This window comes from Condylura cristata, unplaced genomic scaffold, assembly GCF_000260355.1.
Source record: "Condylura cristata isolate star-nosed mole 26May11 unplaced genomic scaffold, ConCri1.0 scaffold00002, whole genome shotgun sequence".
NCBI lineage: Eukaryota > Metazoa > Chordata > Mammalia > Eulipotyphla > Talpidae > Condylura > Condylura cristata.
In genome coordinates, this window is record NW_004567103.1 from 69,544,189 (window position 1) to 69,562,083 (window position 17,895).

General features: G+C 32.0%; 1 protein-coding gene across 1 annotated transcript in view; it reads left to right on the top strand.

The window, feature by feature from the left end:
* Window positions 1–17,895, top strand: part of LRP1B (low density lipoprotein receptor-related protein 1B) — a 1,583,276-nt gene that overhangs the window by 1,554,299 nt on the left and 11,082 nt on the right. Inside the window, exon 73 of the mRNA XM_012727834.1 lies at window positions 14,096–14,172. Within this exon, the coding sequence (XP_012583288.1) occupies window positions 14,096–14,172 (77 nt within the window). The remainder of the gene's footprint in view (window positions 1–14,095; window positions 14,173–17,895) is intronic.

Here is a 17,895-nt window from a genome sequence, read left to right on the forward strand (position 1 = left end):
GTGTTAATGTATGTGTACATGTGTGTGTACACATGCATATATGTAAAGAGAAAGATAAATTACAGGAATTGACTCTTGAAATGATGAAAGCCAGGAAATCCCATGATGTACTATCTACAAACTGTAAAATGAGGAAAGATGGTCGTGTAATTCATTCTCAAACCTAAACCTGAAAAGCAAGGGGACTAAAGGCCCACAGAATAGGAATGTTGGTGTCCAAGGACACAAGTTGAAAATTGTCTCTCAAATAGAGAGCGAGAAAATGCCCCTTCCCTGCATATTTGTTCTGTTCTGCATACAATGAATTATATGCAGCCCACTATCATTCATGAGTATAATTTTTACTCCGTTTACTGTAATCTCTTCCAGAGACATCCTATAGACACAATTGTGTGTCTCTTAGTCCCTATTTTATGTGTCAAGTTGACATAAAATTAATTTACAAACAGAGAAGCACATATACAAAACACTCAGAGTATCTGTACAAGTAATTAGCTTTTGTAATTTTGATTTTAGTCACTAAAATTATGAATTAAAGTGTGTCTCTGTTATATTCATATATTGAAATCCATCAATTACTCACTTCCAAAATCAGTATCTCAGAATGGGCCTGTATTTACGATAAGACCCTTAAAAACTGATTAAGTTAACAACTTAGATGGAGCTAGAAAGGATCATGCTCATGCTCAGTGAAATAAGCCAGAAGGAAAAAGGAAAATATTGAATGGTTTCACTTATATGAGGCATATAGGGGAACCCAGTAAAAGATCAGGAAAAAATAATGATAAGCAAAACTAGTGGGCAATTATAAATAAGAGGTATTCTGTGAGGGAGAGTGAGAAAATGGATGAAAAATGGGAAGAAATGAGCACAAGGAACAATGGTGATGGTTCATGGGTGAAATGGTAGGAATTTTGGGGAATACTCAATGATATAAGATATAATTTTAAAAAAATACACTGTAAAATATGGGGCTCTATGGGTAAGACCAAATCCAATGAACTTATAAGAGAAAATGAGGACACACAGAAAGTCATCAGACACATACATAGAGAGAAAACCATGGAAACAGTGAAGAGGCAGCCATCTTCAAACTAAGGAAAGATCTCATAAGAGATCATATTTGTTAGCAACTTGAGCCTAGACTTGTAACCTTCAGAATCATAAGAAAATAAGTTTCTGGATTTTAAGCAAACAATGCCTACAAACTCATGAAAGAATAGTAGCAGATGATAATGAGGTCAAGGATCCCTCCCTTTAGAACTCTTCCTCCTGACAGATAAATTTTAAATGCAGATTCCTATCCTCACATGGTTCTTCTATTTTGGGAATATAAGAGAACGTCATTTATTGACTTATAGCACTAACAATGTGAGATGCACTGTGAAGAATTGGTATTGATGCCACAAGATACAGCATGGAAACAAGGAAAAGGTGTGAGTGTGGAGTCATACTGACCTGTATCAAACACTCATTCCTCCATTACTGTTGAAGTGGCTAATTGGCCTCCCTAAGCTTTAGGTTTCTCTCTGGAGGAAGGTGATTCTGTTATGGACATACATATGGACAACTTGTAGAGTACTAGATACTTCAATGAGATCAAATGATAGACCTCTCTTACGTATACTTATTTTGCATACATTATGTACACCATTCTTTGTCAGTATAAATTTTTTGTTGTTGTCCTTAACAGATCCAGACTTCCATCGTCTGAATTGCCCCTACCTTGTCTAGTCAGCTGTTATTCAATGATTAGATTTGTCTTTTTGCTTTTGTGTTCTGTTCTTTTTTACATTACTTTTTCCAGAATAACTTCTGTGTCAAAATCTGTTTATTTATCTCATTTGTTTTCCAGGAATAAATACCAAAAATGGAAATATTAGGTCCAAGTTAGATACTTTATCAATCAAACTAGCCATTACTTTGGGCAAGTTCCATTATCCTTTTGTGTCCTATTTTTCTTTTTTATAAAGTAAAAATAACATATTTCGATTAATTATAATATACTCTAAAACTATAAAATAGCATGCTTATATCAGAGTTTCATTTGAATTTTTATTTACAGAATTATTTTAAAATTTGATCAGTCATAATCCCAGATATAAATTCTCCTAAAATTCTTTTAAATATCTATGAAAACACTGAGCATGCTGATTGCCACTAACAACAAACTTAATAATTACAGAAAATATATTGTTAGTGCTAAGGAATAATTGGAGACCTACTTGTAAAATTCTATGGATTACAACTAAATATGTTTATCTTTTTCAATTATTTATTATATATTTTCCTATCTTCATATTTCATACATATACTTCAAAATAATATGCCAGCATATATCTATGTATATAAGTAACCTATGTATGTCACTTAAGGAAGATAATATTATTTTCCACATATTTCTTATTATCAACCCCCTAATCAAGTAGATCTATAGTTTATAAGAATTACGGACCCAGATTAGCTCATACTTTATCCTTTTCTGTAACAAAAATATTGTCAATATTCTATTCCCATATCCCATATCTATTCATCTTTGAGTATATCACAGATAACATTCAAGGCACTGAAAGATATGTCAGTGAACAAAACAAACCTGTGTAATAAAGATTAATTGATGGTCTCTTATTAGTTGAATATGGGTAGTATATGCCTTTTGAGAATAGTTTTTTTTTTCTTTATTCAAATTCTCTTTTAAAAGGAAAAATTATTTTTTAACTATATGTATTATCTGAAAAGGGAGAAACATAACAATTTCATTCTGATATTACATTGCTTCTGAAATCATATCAATTCAATCACTTGCTGTTATGAAAATGGCAGAATGACAAAATTCTGAGATGTTTGTTATAATATGTATTGTTGCTTCTTGCCTATAGCAAGAACAGTTCTCCATGTGGTTAAAGAACTAGACAGCACTGTTATTTTTTATGTTTTATTCATTTAAAACTAAAAATAACTTATGGTGAACTACCTCACCAATCTATTTTGTTTCCTTTTTTGTGGTTTAAATATATATATAGGCATCTGTGTTTTGTTTCTTTTTGGAAAAAAGAAATTACTTCCTTTCTCTGGTCATCTGTGAGTGTGTTTACATTTTTCATATTACCCATAACATTCTAAATTTTATGATTAGAATTTTCATCTGTGGGTATTTGACATGGAACATATTTCAAGGAAATTGTCCTGGAAATTCTATGTGGTCTACACCATGATCTCTTTAAATTGGTATATCTGCTTCTCTCCAGAATATTATAAATTCCTTCAAATAAGAGATTGTATCTAACTTATCAGTCTTGCCCTACCATCCAGCATTCATTCTGCAAGCAGTATGTGCTTACTAATGTTTTCAAAACAATGTGTGGGTGGCTGTATGTTTTTGTGAGATCTGAGAAAGATCTCACAAAGATGTGGTCATCTTTCTATCATCTGTGTAATACATCTTACTTTTTAAATAAATTTTCAAAAATTTCAAGAGTCAAGGAACACAAAAGTGATTAATTTACCATGATATTCGATTCTCTTTCTCGTCTCTTTATGGCATTTTCTAAACTATCACAGAATGTTTCTTGAGTATTCTACAACTCAAGCTACATTTGTTTATAAAGAACTGGTAAGCTTAATAACACCACCTCAACTTACTAGGAAAACTTAATTTTATTCATCTTTGTTCTCCTTTTGTTTGTTGTTTTACTTTGGAATCCATTCTCAAAGATAGACAAATAAAAATAAGAAAGATATATTACTTGAGAATATCTAAGTCTATTTCAAAAAAGAAATGAAGCAAGAATTTATATGGTTGGAGCCATGCATATTTGAGTAAGATAAATGGTGCTTAGAGGGGAATTATTAGACATTGATAATAGTGATATAATTCTGAAGAAAGTAGCTTAGTTAGGAATTGGAAAGTCATTCTATAAGCAGTAGAAATACACTGAAAACATTTGAAATATGAAATGTCACAGTCATATAAATGATTTAGAAAAGTCTTGTTATCATGGTACTCTGTTGGAAAAGATCCCATGAGTTTAAAAAATTAGATTTTATACAGAATCCCAGTTTGCAAGGTAAAGGACAACATTTCAATTAGAATATATTTTTTAAACAGTTGAATAAATTGATCCAACTTATGAATATCTTATATCATTTTCTCTTCTCCACCCCACTTTGTTGTCTGAATATGGAAATCCTAATAGTTTCTGCCTCTCAGATTGTTATGAGGATTACATTTAGTATATATAAAGAACATAGGATATTGTCTTCATCATTGTAAACTATTTTTTAAAAGTAAAATCTGAAAGCTGTGTAATGCATCAGATATAAAATGTAAACCTGATATAATTTGGACTTCTGGGAATTTGAAGACGAGAAATAAAAATACAGATTTTTAAAAATACAGCTTATTGAACACTACAAAATATGGAATGAATAAAATCATATCAGTATAATATTAGTGATACTAATAGTGACTGGGAAGGAAACAATATTAAATAAAACCCAAATGGAAACCTCTTGTGAGATAATAATGAAAGAAAGCCCACAAATCCATGCTCAATTATCTTAGAAAACACACATAGGAATTGCCTTCATAAATATCTTTAAAGTGGATTTTTAATACAGAAGGGTGCAGAGTAAATGTGGATTTTTAATGCAGAAGGGTGCAGAGTAAATGTGGATACAAAAAGGGATGTTCATTAGTGAGAGATCTGTATTGGGCAGCTCATCTTTTTCTTTGATTTTCTGATTATTTCAATCTAATTATTTTTTTATTAAAAGTTCAGCATTATTTTCTAAGTCTTTAGGTTGAAAAATACAGAAACACATGGACAGGTCCTAGAGAAGACTTTGTTGGAGTTTTGGCAAAGATGATGAGTTTTGTTTTTCATGAATTTTAAAAAGGTAGGAATGAATCTTCCATATTACAACAACTACCTAAATCTTGGGTTTCTCCAAATACTTCCTTTGCAGAAAGGAAGTGTACAGTTGTCCTTACTAGTCCTGCTGTCAGACTGAGCATTCCTCCTCCACATGGGCCAGAGACCTTGTGAACCCATGGAGGCTATTTCAGAAGAACTCAAGAAAGTTGGAATGGGTTATTTCAAACAGATCATAAGTTGCTAGCAGGGATTTGAGCAATTCAACTTTAGCAGTCTGTGTTGTCCACATTGCAAGAGTCAGGACATTTCATGTCTGTTATCTGTTATGTGTTCCTTGACCTATTTTCAAAGCATAAAATACAAAATGTACATGTCTGGAGCAGTAAAGGCCAAGAAAAGCTGTCACATCAATATCTATCCTCTATGATTTCAGGTAACAAGTGGTAGCTTGTTCTAGCTTTTGTCATGCTAGTCATACCACAGAGGAAAAAAAAGAAATATGATTTTGCTTTTTTTTTTTGCACTAATTTATACTCCAGTTTGTGCTTTGAGAATGTTTAATAAAGGATAATTTTTACATAGGTCAGCTGTTGCTGTTATGAAGCTTTAATATCATATTTCCTCTTAATTTTAGGCTATGTTCTTGATCTTTAATCAGTAGATGAGAATAACGAAAGAAATCAAGCACAATATAACTACATGTTATTTCATTTATGTATTTTTACCTCTTTAATAATTTAAATTGTCCCCTATTAGATTGTTCTTTAGATTTTACTGCTATAAAAAAACCACAATTTTCTGATGCTAGTTGGAACAAAGGTTTACTTCTTGTTTTATATTCTATGCTGGAATAAATCAAGTATGTGATACCAAATTCATACAATTCAAAAAAATATCAGACACCTGTGGTTTAACAGCAACACTCATTTAAAGGTACGGAGAAATCAGAAACTTATATTATCACTTAAGGAAATATTTCACTTCTCCTTTTTCATAGCATTAATAGCTGAAGAAACTATTATGTAAAAAGGGTATATAAACTTAAACCTATTATCTCTTCCATTGGCATACAAATTAGAAATCATAATTGTATTGATATTGTTATGTCATATACTATTTACAGTTAAATTCACAATATTATTTGCACTGAATTAACTGAGATGAATATAAACTGTATCATTTAATATTTGAAGAAACTTGATTTTTATTCTTTGTAATTATAATGATCCATTTTGTCTTAAGAAGAAAAAGAAGCAAATGGTGAAGGAAAAAACAAAGGAAAGAAGAAAAAATATTTGAAGTCATACAAAAAAAGAAAAACCATACAAAGCAGACAGATAAAATATAAAATGAAAGGAAATGGATTTAGGGGAAACAAAGTTTAGAATCTATGAAGCTATTTTTGGGCATTTGGGTTGATTCAGCATCTTCTTATTATAAATAGTCCAGCAATAAATAAACAGGGGTGCATGTGTCCCTTTAAATTAATTGTTTTGTGTCCTTTGGTACATGGATGAGTTGGTGTTGGGAAGTCCACAGGGATTACAACTGAGGTGAAAAATGTACAAAATGAAAACTGATATAAATATGTGTGTGTGTTGTGTGTACATATATATATGTATATATATATATATATATATACATTTGTAATAAAATCTAAATAAATAAAGAATCTAAGTAGCTGGATCTGTGGGTAGTACTTACAAAAGCAGGAAGTATTGCTCTCTCTGTTATTATAAATTAAAAAATTGAAATGGGTGAATTTTATGGCAATATATCCTTTAAGGAGGGAAGACTAATTCATTACACATGTCTGTTTAATGTCAAAACAATATGCCATCTGTGTCATATGAGACCAATACTTTAACTTTACTCAATAATATAATTGAATTAAATTATATATTTCTTTGCTATAGAAAATTGATTTCATGTCAAAGCACCCATCAAACAAACACTTAGAATTTTTGTCATGGGAAGAAAAATATGTCTTAGTTGACTGCATCCTGGGACAAGAACTGGTGTCACAGAATTTACATAATTAAGTAAATTGTAACATATTAAGTGGCTAGAATGTGATTATCTAAATTCATAAAAGAACAATTAATGAAAAAATGATGCAAGGAAGGAACAAGGTACTTGCCTATTACTACTGTGGCTCTTATTGGTATTTCCAATAGTAGGTAAATTTGATAAATACTGCTAACTTGCTGAAAACATGTTCTTATATTCTTTATTATAGGATATAACTCAGGTATATTACATTGCACTCTATTTGTGTATATTCGTCACGCATCATATCTTCCGTGAATTCAATGCATTCATTCGTTTTGTCAAACAGCATATATATTGATTGACTAAATATGCATATTGATCATGTTCCAGACACTTCAAGAAATGAATGACTACAAAGTTGAATAATGGTAAACATTACTGATCTAGAATAGTAATAGGCACATGTATATTTAAATATTTCTGAATGCAAGGGGTGAGATTAAAAAAATAAATATGAATGCATATATAAAGACATTTAAAAATAGAACTACCATAAAGGTATTTATAACTGCAGATTTGGGGAAGTGTTATGTCTATTACAAACACTTATAATTGATAAAGAAACCATTGCAGTTTTCTTTTTATAAGATTAGTATAATATCATAGTATTTTAGACAATTGTATCTACTTCCCTAGTTAATTCTAAAGTAATTGCTGTGTAAATCTTCTCAAAAAGGTAATGTAATCTTGGATTAGGAAATAAAGGTATGTTAGTGGACACCTTCTGTCATAAGGTTTTAGATGTTTCTGTAAAACTAAATACATCTCTATAAATGCTTAATTGAAAAAAAAATAAAAAAGCATCTGGTAAGGCTTTTATGACTGAATAACATTTATGCCAGAGATTTGTTAAATCATACTGAGACAACATACTAAAAATCTTTCTCGGTTTATCTCATTTATCATTATCACCTGGTTTGCTTAAACAATTAACATTTTTATTAACTTATTTTTTATTTAGTAATGTTGATTTACAATAGTAAATGAGTTAGAGGAATAGGTATACACCTCTTCAGAAATAAGTTACTGTAACAACAAATCACACATGATCTTCCACCATAATCCAGCTCCTGGATTTTGTGGAATAATGAGTGGAAATATTGGGAAGTTGATATTGACACGCATAAAAGGCTTATCAATCATAAATGTCTTTATTTTTTTGTCTAATGTCATCTTTTGATGATATATAGAAGTCTTGTAACTACAAATGCTTTGCTGAAGTACCAGAAAGGAGGTGGTCATTTGTATGTCAAAATTAAGCTATAAGTTATAGTAGTTTTCACATCAATATCTCAGCACCTATGCACAACAACTGAAAAATAAGTATTTGGAATTAGAGTTATACACGGCACTTCATCAACAATTTCACACAAACTGAACTTTGCAGCACTTATAGCCCTAATGATGCTCTTAATTTGTATAGGAAGACTATAACTTTTACTTAATAACTGCAGGTGGATATGCCAGGCATTCCTATCATTTATTTTCTAGATTGTCCTCCCCCCCCCCCACTGTAGAAATACTAAGATTTAGAAAGGACCCTCTTTAGGTGTTTATAGAAAACTTTATTCAATAGTCTTGTGCTCAAACATTAAATAATCAGGAATCAGACTTATTTGTCAGCATGGAACTAAGCATCACAATTTCCACTCCCTCCATTCCCACCCCCACCATCCCATGACTGTTTTAGCAATTTTGGAACTGACTGTTCTCAGCATCATGGAGATAGAACTTTCTACTGCTATTTCAGCAAGCATTCAGTTTTCATCCTACCTTTAGTTAAGGAGTTATAACTACTGATTGAGGTGTAACAGTCTGTTGCTGTCTTCAGTTATATACACCATTTACTAAATACTAATTTTATGATCGTTCCTTTTCCCTTTCGGTTAATGCATTTATGTATTCAATTAAGTAGAAGTCATCTACTCATTCTAAAATACACATTATGCTTATCAAATCTGTTTTCAATAAAATTCCCTGGAGAATATTTAGATGATAAGTTTTTCTATTATTGGAGATTTCTTTTTTTCTTTTTTTCCAGTCAGCATTTCACATACCAGTGGCCATTTCTACTCAAGTGGCCTGCTTAGAATTTTGTTTAAACTGTATCTTAAATCCCAATCTTTACAAACTTTTTTATAGCTATTTGAGAACTGGATTTCTCATCTTAAGTCACCTTAAATAATAATCCATTTTATGAATTTTTATTTCCTTCTTCAGTTAAGCTACTCATTAATTTTTACATTTCTTAATATAATTATTGGTCAGAGTTCATTGAACATTTCATTTTTTTTAATTTCATTACAATGACTTCTAAAAATTCAAAAACTTTCTCACCCCATATTTCCCTAAAATTTTTATTCTCACTAATTTTGTCAGTACTGTTAGCTAACAGTAGAGGTTTATTTTAATGTAATATTTTTAATCTAGGCATTAATACATATTGCTACATAATAGAGTTGTAATAGAAAGAAACATGTGTCTGTACTATAATAAATACAGATAGAAGATACTACTTTGAAGACAATGAAGCAATTACCACAATCCTATTTGAGTAGAGAAGTACTGAATAAATAAAAACTAAAGTACAAAGCCAATTTTTTAAAAAACAGCTACAAAAGTGAAATACAGAGTTTATTGTTATGTAGATGCAAAATTGTAAGGAGTAATAATGAAATGAATATAAGTGATTTGCAAAGTAAAAATACTGATTTTCATTATTACTCAATGCAATTTTGAACCACTATAACAATTAGCTATATAACACTATACATTTTTTTTAGACAATTTTGATCCCATTTTGCCATATTTGTGTGTGTGTGTGTGTGTGTGTGCAGAAAGAATGGGTATATTAAAAGATTTTTCTTTCTGAAATTCTCCATCATCATGGTAACCAAACATACAAATAAAAAGGGCAAATTCAATATCAGCTTGCTTGAAGATTCATATTTGAATTTTATTTGGTCAGAAGATTCCCATGACCTTACAATTTGATGAAGAGGAGTAACAGACGATATAATAATTTTATTTTGAAATCTTCTCAGAACAAGTGACTGTAGGTCATACTTGTTGAAAATGCTATGATTCTTGGAAATTTACCATGTTACTACAAATTACATACCTAAGATTACAATGCACTTACATATGGAATTTCAATTCTCTTTGTAATAATCTCTACAACTTTAGAGCTATTATTTTTTGCACAGCTTAATTGTGATTTATACTATTATATGTAAGAGCTGTCCCTTTTAAAAAATTATATGAATGTTTTATCCTCACATATGCCAAACTTATTTCAATATTCTAAAAATGTTTGCTTAGAAATATCTGCTGTACTGTTGCCTTTCTGTGTAGATATTCCTCTACATTACAGAAAGTTAAAAATCTTGTAACTTTATAATAATTGCACAGACTGTTAAAGGACACAGTAAATTAACTAATCAGAGATTTATGTGATAATATTCAAATGAAATTACAAAATATTGTTTCCAGAAACATTATATAAGTAATCACTAATCTATGTTATCTTTTAAAAATTACTCCAAGCTAAAGAATGAAAATTTGAGAAATATTAATATACCATGGGGGAAGACTATGTGAAACTTGGTGGTGGGTGTGGTGTGGTAGCATCTACAGGAAGGGTGTGTTTCTGTATCTCTAAGTCATATACAATGTTGTAAACCAATGTTAATGTCTGTGGATATATCATAATAATTTATTTCAAATGTTTCTTGACATGTGATTTGTAAGTTCCTTGCATCAGTGTCACTTTGGTAAAACACAGACTTCTAGTTGTGACTCATAAGTAATAAGTGAAAATATCAGTTTATTGTACTCAGAATCTCAATATGAACACATTTTTTAGTGAATAAGCATGAGTCTACCTAGAATATCTAGGAAATATAAGACATTTTATAATTAAGAAAATGTCATACATGTAGCTATAATAAAAGTGGGAGGATTAGATTAAAAATTAGCTTAAGAACAACGTAGCAGCAAATAACTTTTTTTAAGTCAGTGATACAGGAGAAAAGATGTCAAAAGGAATGTTGTCAGTCACCACTTAACAGAAGCTATTGACTTCAAGAAACTCTAAAGTAATATCTTCATATGATGATGTGAAGAAAAGAGAACATATATGTTTTTAAATAAATAAGAATACATATGAAAATGCACACACACATAACCCAATATATCCCTGATTCAATAATAATATTGAATGTGTGTGACTAATCACAATGCATAATATATAAGAAATTAAATAATTCAGAATATTGTATGATCGATACATAAAAGAAGCTGATTTTCATTGTCCTAAAATGGAAAATAACTGTGAAATAAGTTCAAAAGACATGATATGCAAGTGTGTATCATGATATAAGCAATTCCATTTTATTTCTTACAAGTATATCAAGGTTGTTCAAAAGGCCATGTAAGACTAAGCAAAGATATTATTTCAAGCTGACTAGTACGGAGCAGTAGATTGCAACAGTGCACATTAAAGATGACCAGGGCATGGGCTATGTATTTTACTTGAGGAATAATGAAAAAGACAGATGCCAAAGATATAGTCAGCATGACTATGCAAATAATTCATTGGGAATTGGACAGGAAATTTTGATGATCTGCACATATTCTGATTCATAAATGTAACGTCATTAATGGCTTTGATCATTATAGTCTATTCAGAGTATGAAGATTTATGAATTTCTGTAAAGTTGGTAAAAATACTTGGTCTTAAATCAACCATTGGAAGAACTTGTGGAGCAGCAAATACTTTAACTAGTAATTTTGTAAGCTAGGCAACAAGAATAATGATTCTGTTTGATTTAATATCCCAAAAGAGGTTATTTTTTAAGACTGGAACAAATGTAGAACAGTGGAACATATTTTATCTTTGGCAATAAAGCATTGTTTTATAAGGAGTATAAGGAAAATTGCAAGGTGATCATTAGTGATTAAGATGTATAGCTATTAAAATTAATTATTTCACCAGCATAGTCTTTGAGAAGCATTCAAAGTATGTAGTAAGTAAAATATCCCCTGGAGATTAGGTATTTAAATGTGCCGCCACAATTTAGAATAAAGATCTCTATCCTTATCTTCCATATTTAAAAATCTGTGCTTTTTTTTAGGGGCTCAAAAGTCATGGATTTATCAGTTCCTAAACTATTTTAAATGTGATGTCAACACAAATTAGAACACATTCTGGCCAATTAGTATTTAATTATTTTATTTCATACAAGCATTTTGGTGTATTGATGAGCCCATTTCTAATCTCTAGTAAGAGAACAAAATGTATCTCAGGTGATTCCTCTTATTTGCTGTGAAACCAGAGTTAGTTTTTTGTTATTTTTTATTCAAAGAGATATGTAGAGAGCAAATTTTTTATTTAATTGATTGTTCAATACAATCGCAGAAAATAGTCTTTACACATATACTATAATTTTACTAAATCCCCCCACCCCCATTGGAGCATATTATAAATATCCTTAATGCTCAGAAAGATTTAACAAAGACCAATTATGTAAAATGAAAGAAAATACTTTACAATGATTAGAATTTTACTCTACCAATATCATATTTTGAATCTTCCTAACCATCATAATTTGAATTATCTAGGAACTATATCTAGAATTAGAAACTGAAGAATTAGAAACATTTTCTGGATCAGTCATCTGCAAAGCCATTACTGAGGAGGAAAAAATGATTTTTAAAAATCAGTGATTTTATTGGTTGCTCACTTATAATTACTTGAAAATGTGTTCATACTATTTCCTGACTTTAATGACATAGAGAGTTCTTAAAAGTTATTTATCTATTTTAATGGTTTACTTGTTGATGGAATGTATCAATATGTATAAAAATGTATATGTAAGTTTTTTAAGAATCTGAGCAAAAGTTATGAAAATGCATGAGTAATTACTGAATCATAATATAATGATATTTTCATTTAAATCATGTTCCATACAGTTTTATAAGTTATCATTATTAATCAAAGAACTATATTCTTGAACAGTAACTTTATTGTCAATTATGCTGAAGTTAATATGTGCTTTTATGACATGAATTTTTATGTTCACAGTTTGAATTTGTCAGTAATGATGATTTTGTGAGATTTGCCCATGTTTTAGGACAGTCAAAACTGTCTTCCAAATATTTCAAATAATTCACATGGCATCATAGAGCATAAATCCTGAAAACAGCGACAGCTTTATGAATTGACTGTGACAGAATTGGCAGAGATCTTGAAATTGTGGTTTTTGAGGTTGGTAAGCATTCCCAGAGAGAGACCTAGTTGGAATGGTTCTGGAAGATGTTCTCTTAGTGTGTACAACTATTCTTGATATAGTAGTATTTGAAAATCATTTTGAATAAGAACTGAAACCAATTAAATTTCTTATCTTAAATTTCCTCTGACAGCTATAAAGAGACATCCTGTGTTGCCAATAGGACTTGTTGAAACAGCGCAGAAACCATTTCAGAATCTATTTTGATGCAAACAGTTTTTGTTTGTGATCTATGTTTAAATAATGGATTCCATTCAAATCTATAATATTAATCTTCCTCTAGACACCTCCCTATAGTGACGTGGTGCTTATGTGGGGATGAACACTTTTCCCAATATTATTTTCCCCCAGCGAACATTCATTATCCTGAGTCCATTGTAATAAAAGTAGGTTTTAAGTGGGAAGCATAGTAATTCCTTTAAGCTGAGTAGAAGAGTAAAATTCCTGTAGCTTGACCTCTGAGAGAAATGATCATTTGCTCTTTAGTGTTTAGCCCCACCCCTTTGAACTTAGAATGAGGAGAAAGAAATATCATAGAAATTGTATAACTTGCTTAAGTGGCAAATCCACGTTTTATTGTGACTATTTGTAATTTTTCAAATTTGGTGCCAATTTTTATTTGGATTTCATATTTACTATGAAATTTGCCAGCTTTAACTATAAAAGAGAAATGACTACATTTTTAAAGGCATTTCAGCAAGTGAAGTCATATTGAAGTTACCCTCAGCAAACTGACAATATGGAGGATATTAACAGAAATCTCTAATATCCATGAATCTGTGATGGTTGGCTCTTCTTTTGTTTTATTTGGCTGAAATAACTTCTTCAGCAGGCTTGTGGATTGTGTTATTCAGTAATTTTGTTTGACCTTCCTAGATGTTCCAGCAACTGGTCAGGCACACAGTGTGAGAGGCCAGCACCAAAGAGCAGCAAGTCTGATCATATCAGCACAAGTAAGTTCCTCGGGTTAAAGTTTTGGATGGTCTATATAACATATGCTTTCTTGACGTTTCATACTATTATTGAGGGAGCTGTTTCATTATTGATGGCATTGAGTCTTGATGGAATTTTGCAGGAAAAGCCATTGCAATCTAAGAGTTTTTTGAAAGATCAAGATCTCACCACTGGTAACAGAATCCAGCCTCTATCAGTTTTTCAAACAGCAAAAGTTCACCTCAAACTTTGGCAGTTTTTCAGACCACATATCTGCAAACCTAGCTTTTCTTAGGAAATGTACAGCAGCTACAAAAACCACAATAGTCGAAAGAATGCTGCAAAAAAGAAAAATAACTCTGTTTTAATTATAGTAAGTATATCTTGTTGAAATGCATCTCAAAGTGTTGTAAAAAGCAGTGTTGATTGGATAAAAAGAAGTTTAGTAATGAGAAAATTCTTACTAAGGAAAATACTTGATTTATTCTAAGGCATTGATTCTGAAATATTCAAATATAACTGAACATACCGCATTAGTCTTTAGGTGTCTGTGTAGATGTGTGTACAGAGCTCTACTCCTTAAACAGGTCTGTGTCATATGGAAACTTACTACACAAACAGTGTCTTTTTCAACAACTTTAAATACTTTTAATATAAAATCTGAAATGAGGCCCTCCCTGGTGGCGCAGCGGGTTAAAGCACTGCACAAAGAAGCTTAAGCCACTTCCGCATGAGCTCGATTCCCGCCTGCCCCCGGAGGAGACCACATGGCGTGGCAGACCTCTCCTGGCCCGCCCGCTGCTCCCCTCAGCAGTGTACTTCGTCTATCTGCCTGTTCTGCTCCCCACTCTGTCTCTGGTGAATCCTCTCACCCTCCGCATCTCTGGCCTGTACCCCAGTTCTGTATGAATAAATAGATAAATCTTTAAAAAAAAAAATCTGAAATGATGTCTCAATTCATACACAATATCATTAATATGACTATGAGTGGAGTATTTCTGAAAAAAAAAATGTAATATCTAACAAATGTATAAATATATTCTTCACTTGAAAAAAAAAATATATAGCTAATTGACAAATGCTTGTCTTAGCACTTTTTCTCTAGTCCTTAACTGCTAGTGATAAAGCTTTCATAAAGAACAACTAACATGGTGCAAAGGGATAAGCACAGCACTACAAAGTTATTCAGAGTCTCTGCAACACAAATTCAGTTCCCCAGCTAGCCTAGGAGCTACCCACATGGTGCAGCAGACCTCTCCTGTCTCGCCCACTGCTCCCCTCAGCAGTATATTTCAGTAGCTCTGCCTGTTCAGTTCCCCACTCCATTTCCGGTGAATCCTTCCACCCCATGAACCTCTGGCCTGTAACCCAGTTCTACCCAGTTCTTGTATGCATAAATAACATAAAATGTTAAAAAATAACATACAGTGGAGTTTGTGGAAAGGAAAAACACTATCAAAGTCAAAAGTATTTGATTTTTAAACTTTGGACTCTGTCTCCCTCCCAGCATTTGCTGATCTCATTTTTTGAAGCACCCATCCCACTCCTGATTTTCTTAAATCTTTAGTGTCCGAAGTTCCACTATTTAGAGATTCATTTGGGCTAATTAATATGACTATCTTTGACAAATACTAAGTGGGTCTATAGAAAGAAGAGTAGACATAAATTGGAGAAGGGGGTGAGTGATATTTCGTATTTAAGCATTTTGGGTTTGTGTAGTGTTCTCAGGGAAAGGAGGAAGAGAAACTTAGCAAAGCCTTGGATACATAATAGTGCAATACTAGGTGTTGAGTGAAGTTATTGGATCATAAAAGTCACAAAATACACCTGGCCTAATTCAATATCCAGAAAAAAAGGAAAAGATAAAAATAACACATATTCTCTTCTCTTTTTCCCAAGATGTAAAGCTCATAATATTACTAGTAATAAATCTAGAGACATACTAATTTGCATTTGATTTTATGAACTAGTTGCAAAATTTCAATCATCATGGAGAACACTTTAATGAAAAAATGCATTTGTGCCAGCAGTCTGTAGAACACACAATAAAATATAAGTTGAACATTGTGAAGACACTGTATTTTACCCTTTCATGTATGGTATTTCTTATATATGATACAAGAGATAAATAGCCACTTAGTGAATCAAAGTAACAATTGTAAATATTGATAAATTTTAAAAAAGAAGAAGAAATAGAATTTCAATTGAACTTTTTAATGTTTTCAGGTTTAAATAAGGTCCATCCACAAGACAAAAATTGGTATTTGGAGGAGGAGTATTCCACATATTTTTATGGAATTTGCCATCTCCAAACAATTATATGATCAATAAGATCCCTTTTAAGGAAAATGCTTCTATTTACAGCCACCATTTCCATAATAGAAACTCTCAAATGGGAAGAAGAATTGTAAGTAGTTGTAATTCTTTTTCCAGAGATTCTGGTAGTTTTCTTTCCATCACTGGTCTGAGGTCATTAAATGCAATGGAAGTGTCAATGCATATTGAAAGGGCTATTAGCTACGTAAATGTCACATTATCTTAGATTTGAGCAAAGTTGATCAAATAATGTCTCTATTAAAAGGTGCTTATTATTAGACCTTTATGCTTACAGAAGCTTGCCTCCATGACTCTGAGAGGCAAAAGGTCATTAAACATCCTTCTAAAGTTAGGAGGGTAATTTTTATTCTTTCACATAAAGTTTAATAGTTTCAACTGACCGTCAAATGTTCCCTGTACTTTGGCAGAAGGCATCAGCCCAATAAGAAAAATGGATACATTACAAATATGTTTTCAGATTTGCATTTCCACTTACAGTGAAGCATTTCATAATCATTGGACCTCAGGATAATCAAGAATGCATGGCCTATGTCAGCCTAACTACTGTTATCTAGAACACAGATTTACCCTTATAATTCATGCACAGCTTTTTAATCACCTCTGAGTAGTCATGTTGATGCTTTCTTGCTCTTGTTTAAACTATCTAAAAAGAAGCCCGTGTAATTAAGCAGATCTATTGTCCTACAACTTTCTACTAAGAGTCCACTGAACAAAAAGTTTTGACTTGTAGGTCTGCTAGACTTAAGTGACCTGTTCAGCTACCATTACTGTTACCTACGGTTCTGCATTCTTAAGCAAGGTCAGAACTGACCTTCAGAAGCTGGTCAATCAGTCATAAGAGCCAAAACTTACAAGTTACCTATCAAATCAATGAAAAGCAGAAAGCTTGATCAATCTGGGAAGGCGATGGCTCATGAGACATGACTGGGAATGCCTTGGGAGGGGTGGGGGACTGGGGCAGGGGAGGAGACTGACATCCCATGTATAACAGGGGACACCAGGAAATATGCCTTATTGATAAGATTAGAACCATCCCAGGGGGCTGAGGTATGACTTCAGTTACAGCACTTGGTCATCAAGCAGATAATAATTATCAGATCAACATACTCATGCCTCTCCTCCCAAGCCCTGGATGACAAAAACACATTCTTTAGTTTCCCCCATTTTTTGTCTTTCTCTTTCTACCCCATGTAACTACATTTTGCTACTTCAGCAGCATTATTCAGTCTGCTCCACAACTCCCATTAGTCAGTGTGGTGTTGCCAACACAACATTGACTCCTGTATTTGTGTGTGTAGAAAACTGGGGTGTTGGGAAAATGTGTGAGGGGGTTCAAGGATTCATAAAAGACAGAGTGGAAAGCCTCTCACCGCCCCTGAGCCTCTGGCCTGTGCCCCAGTTCTGTA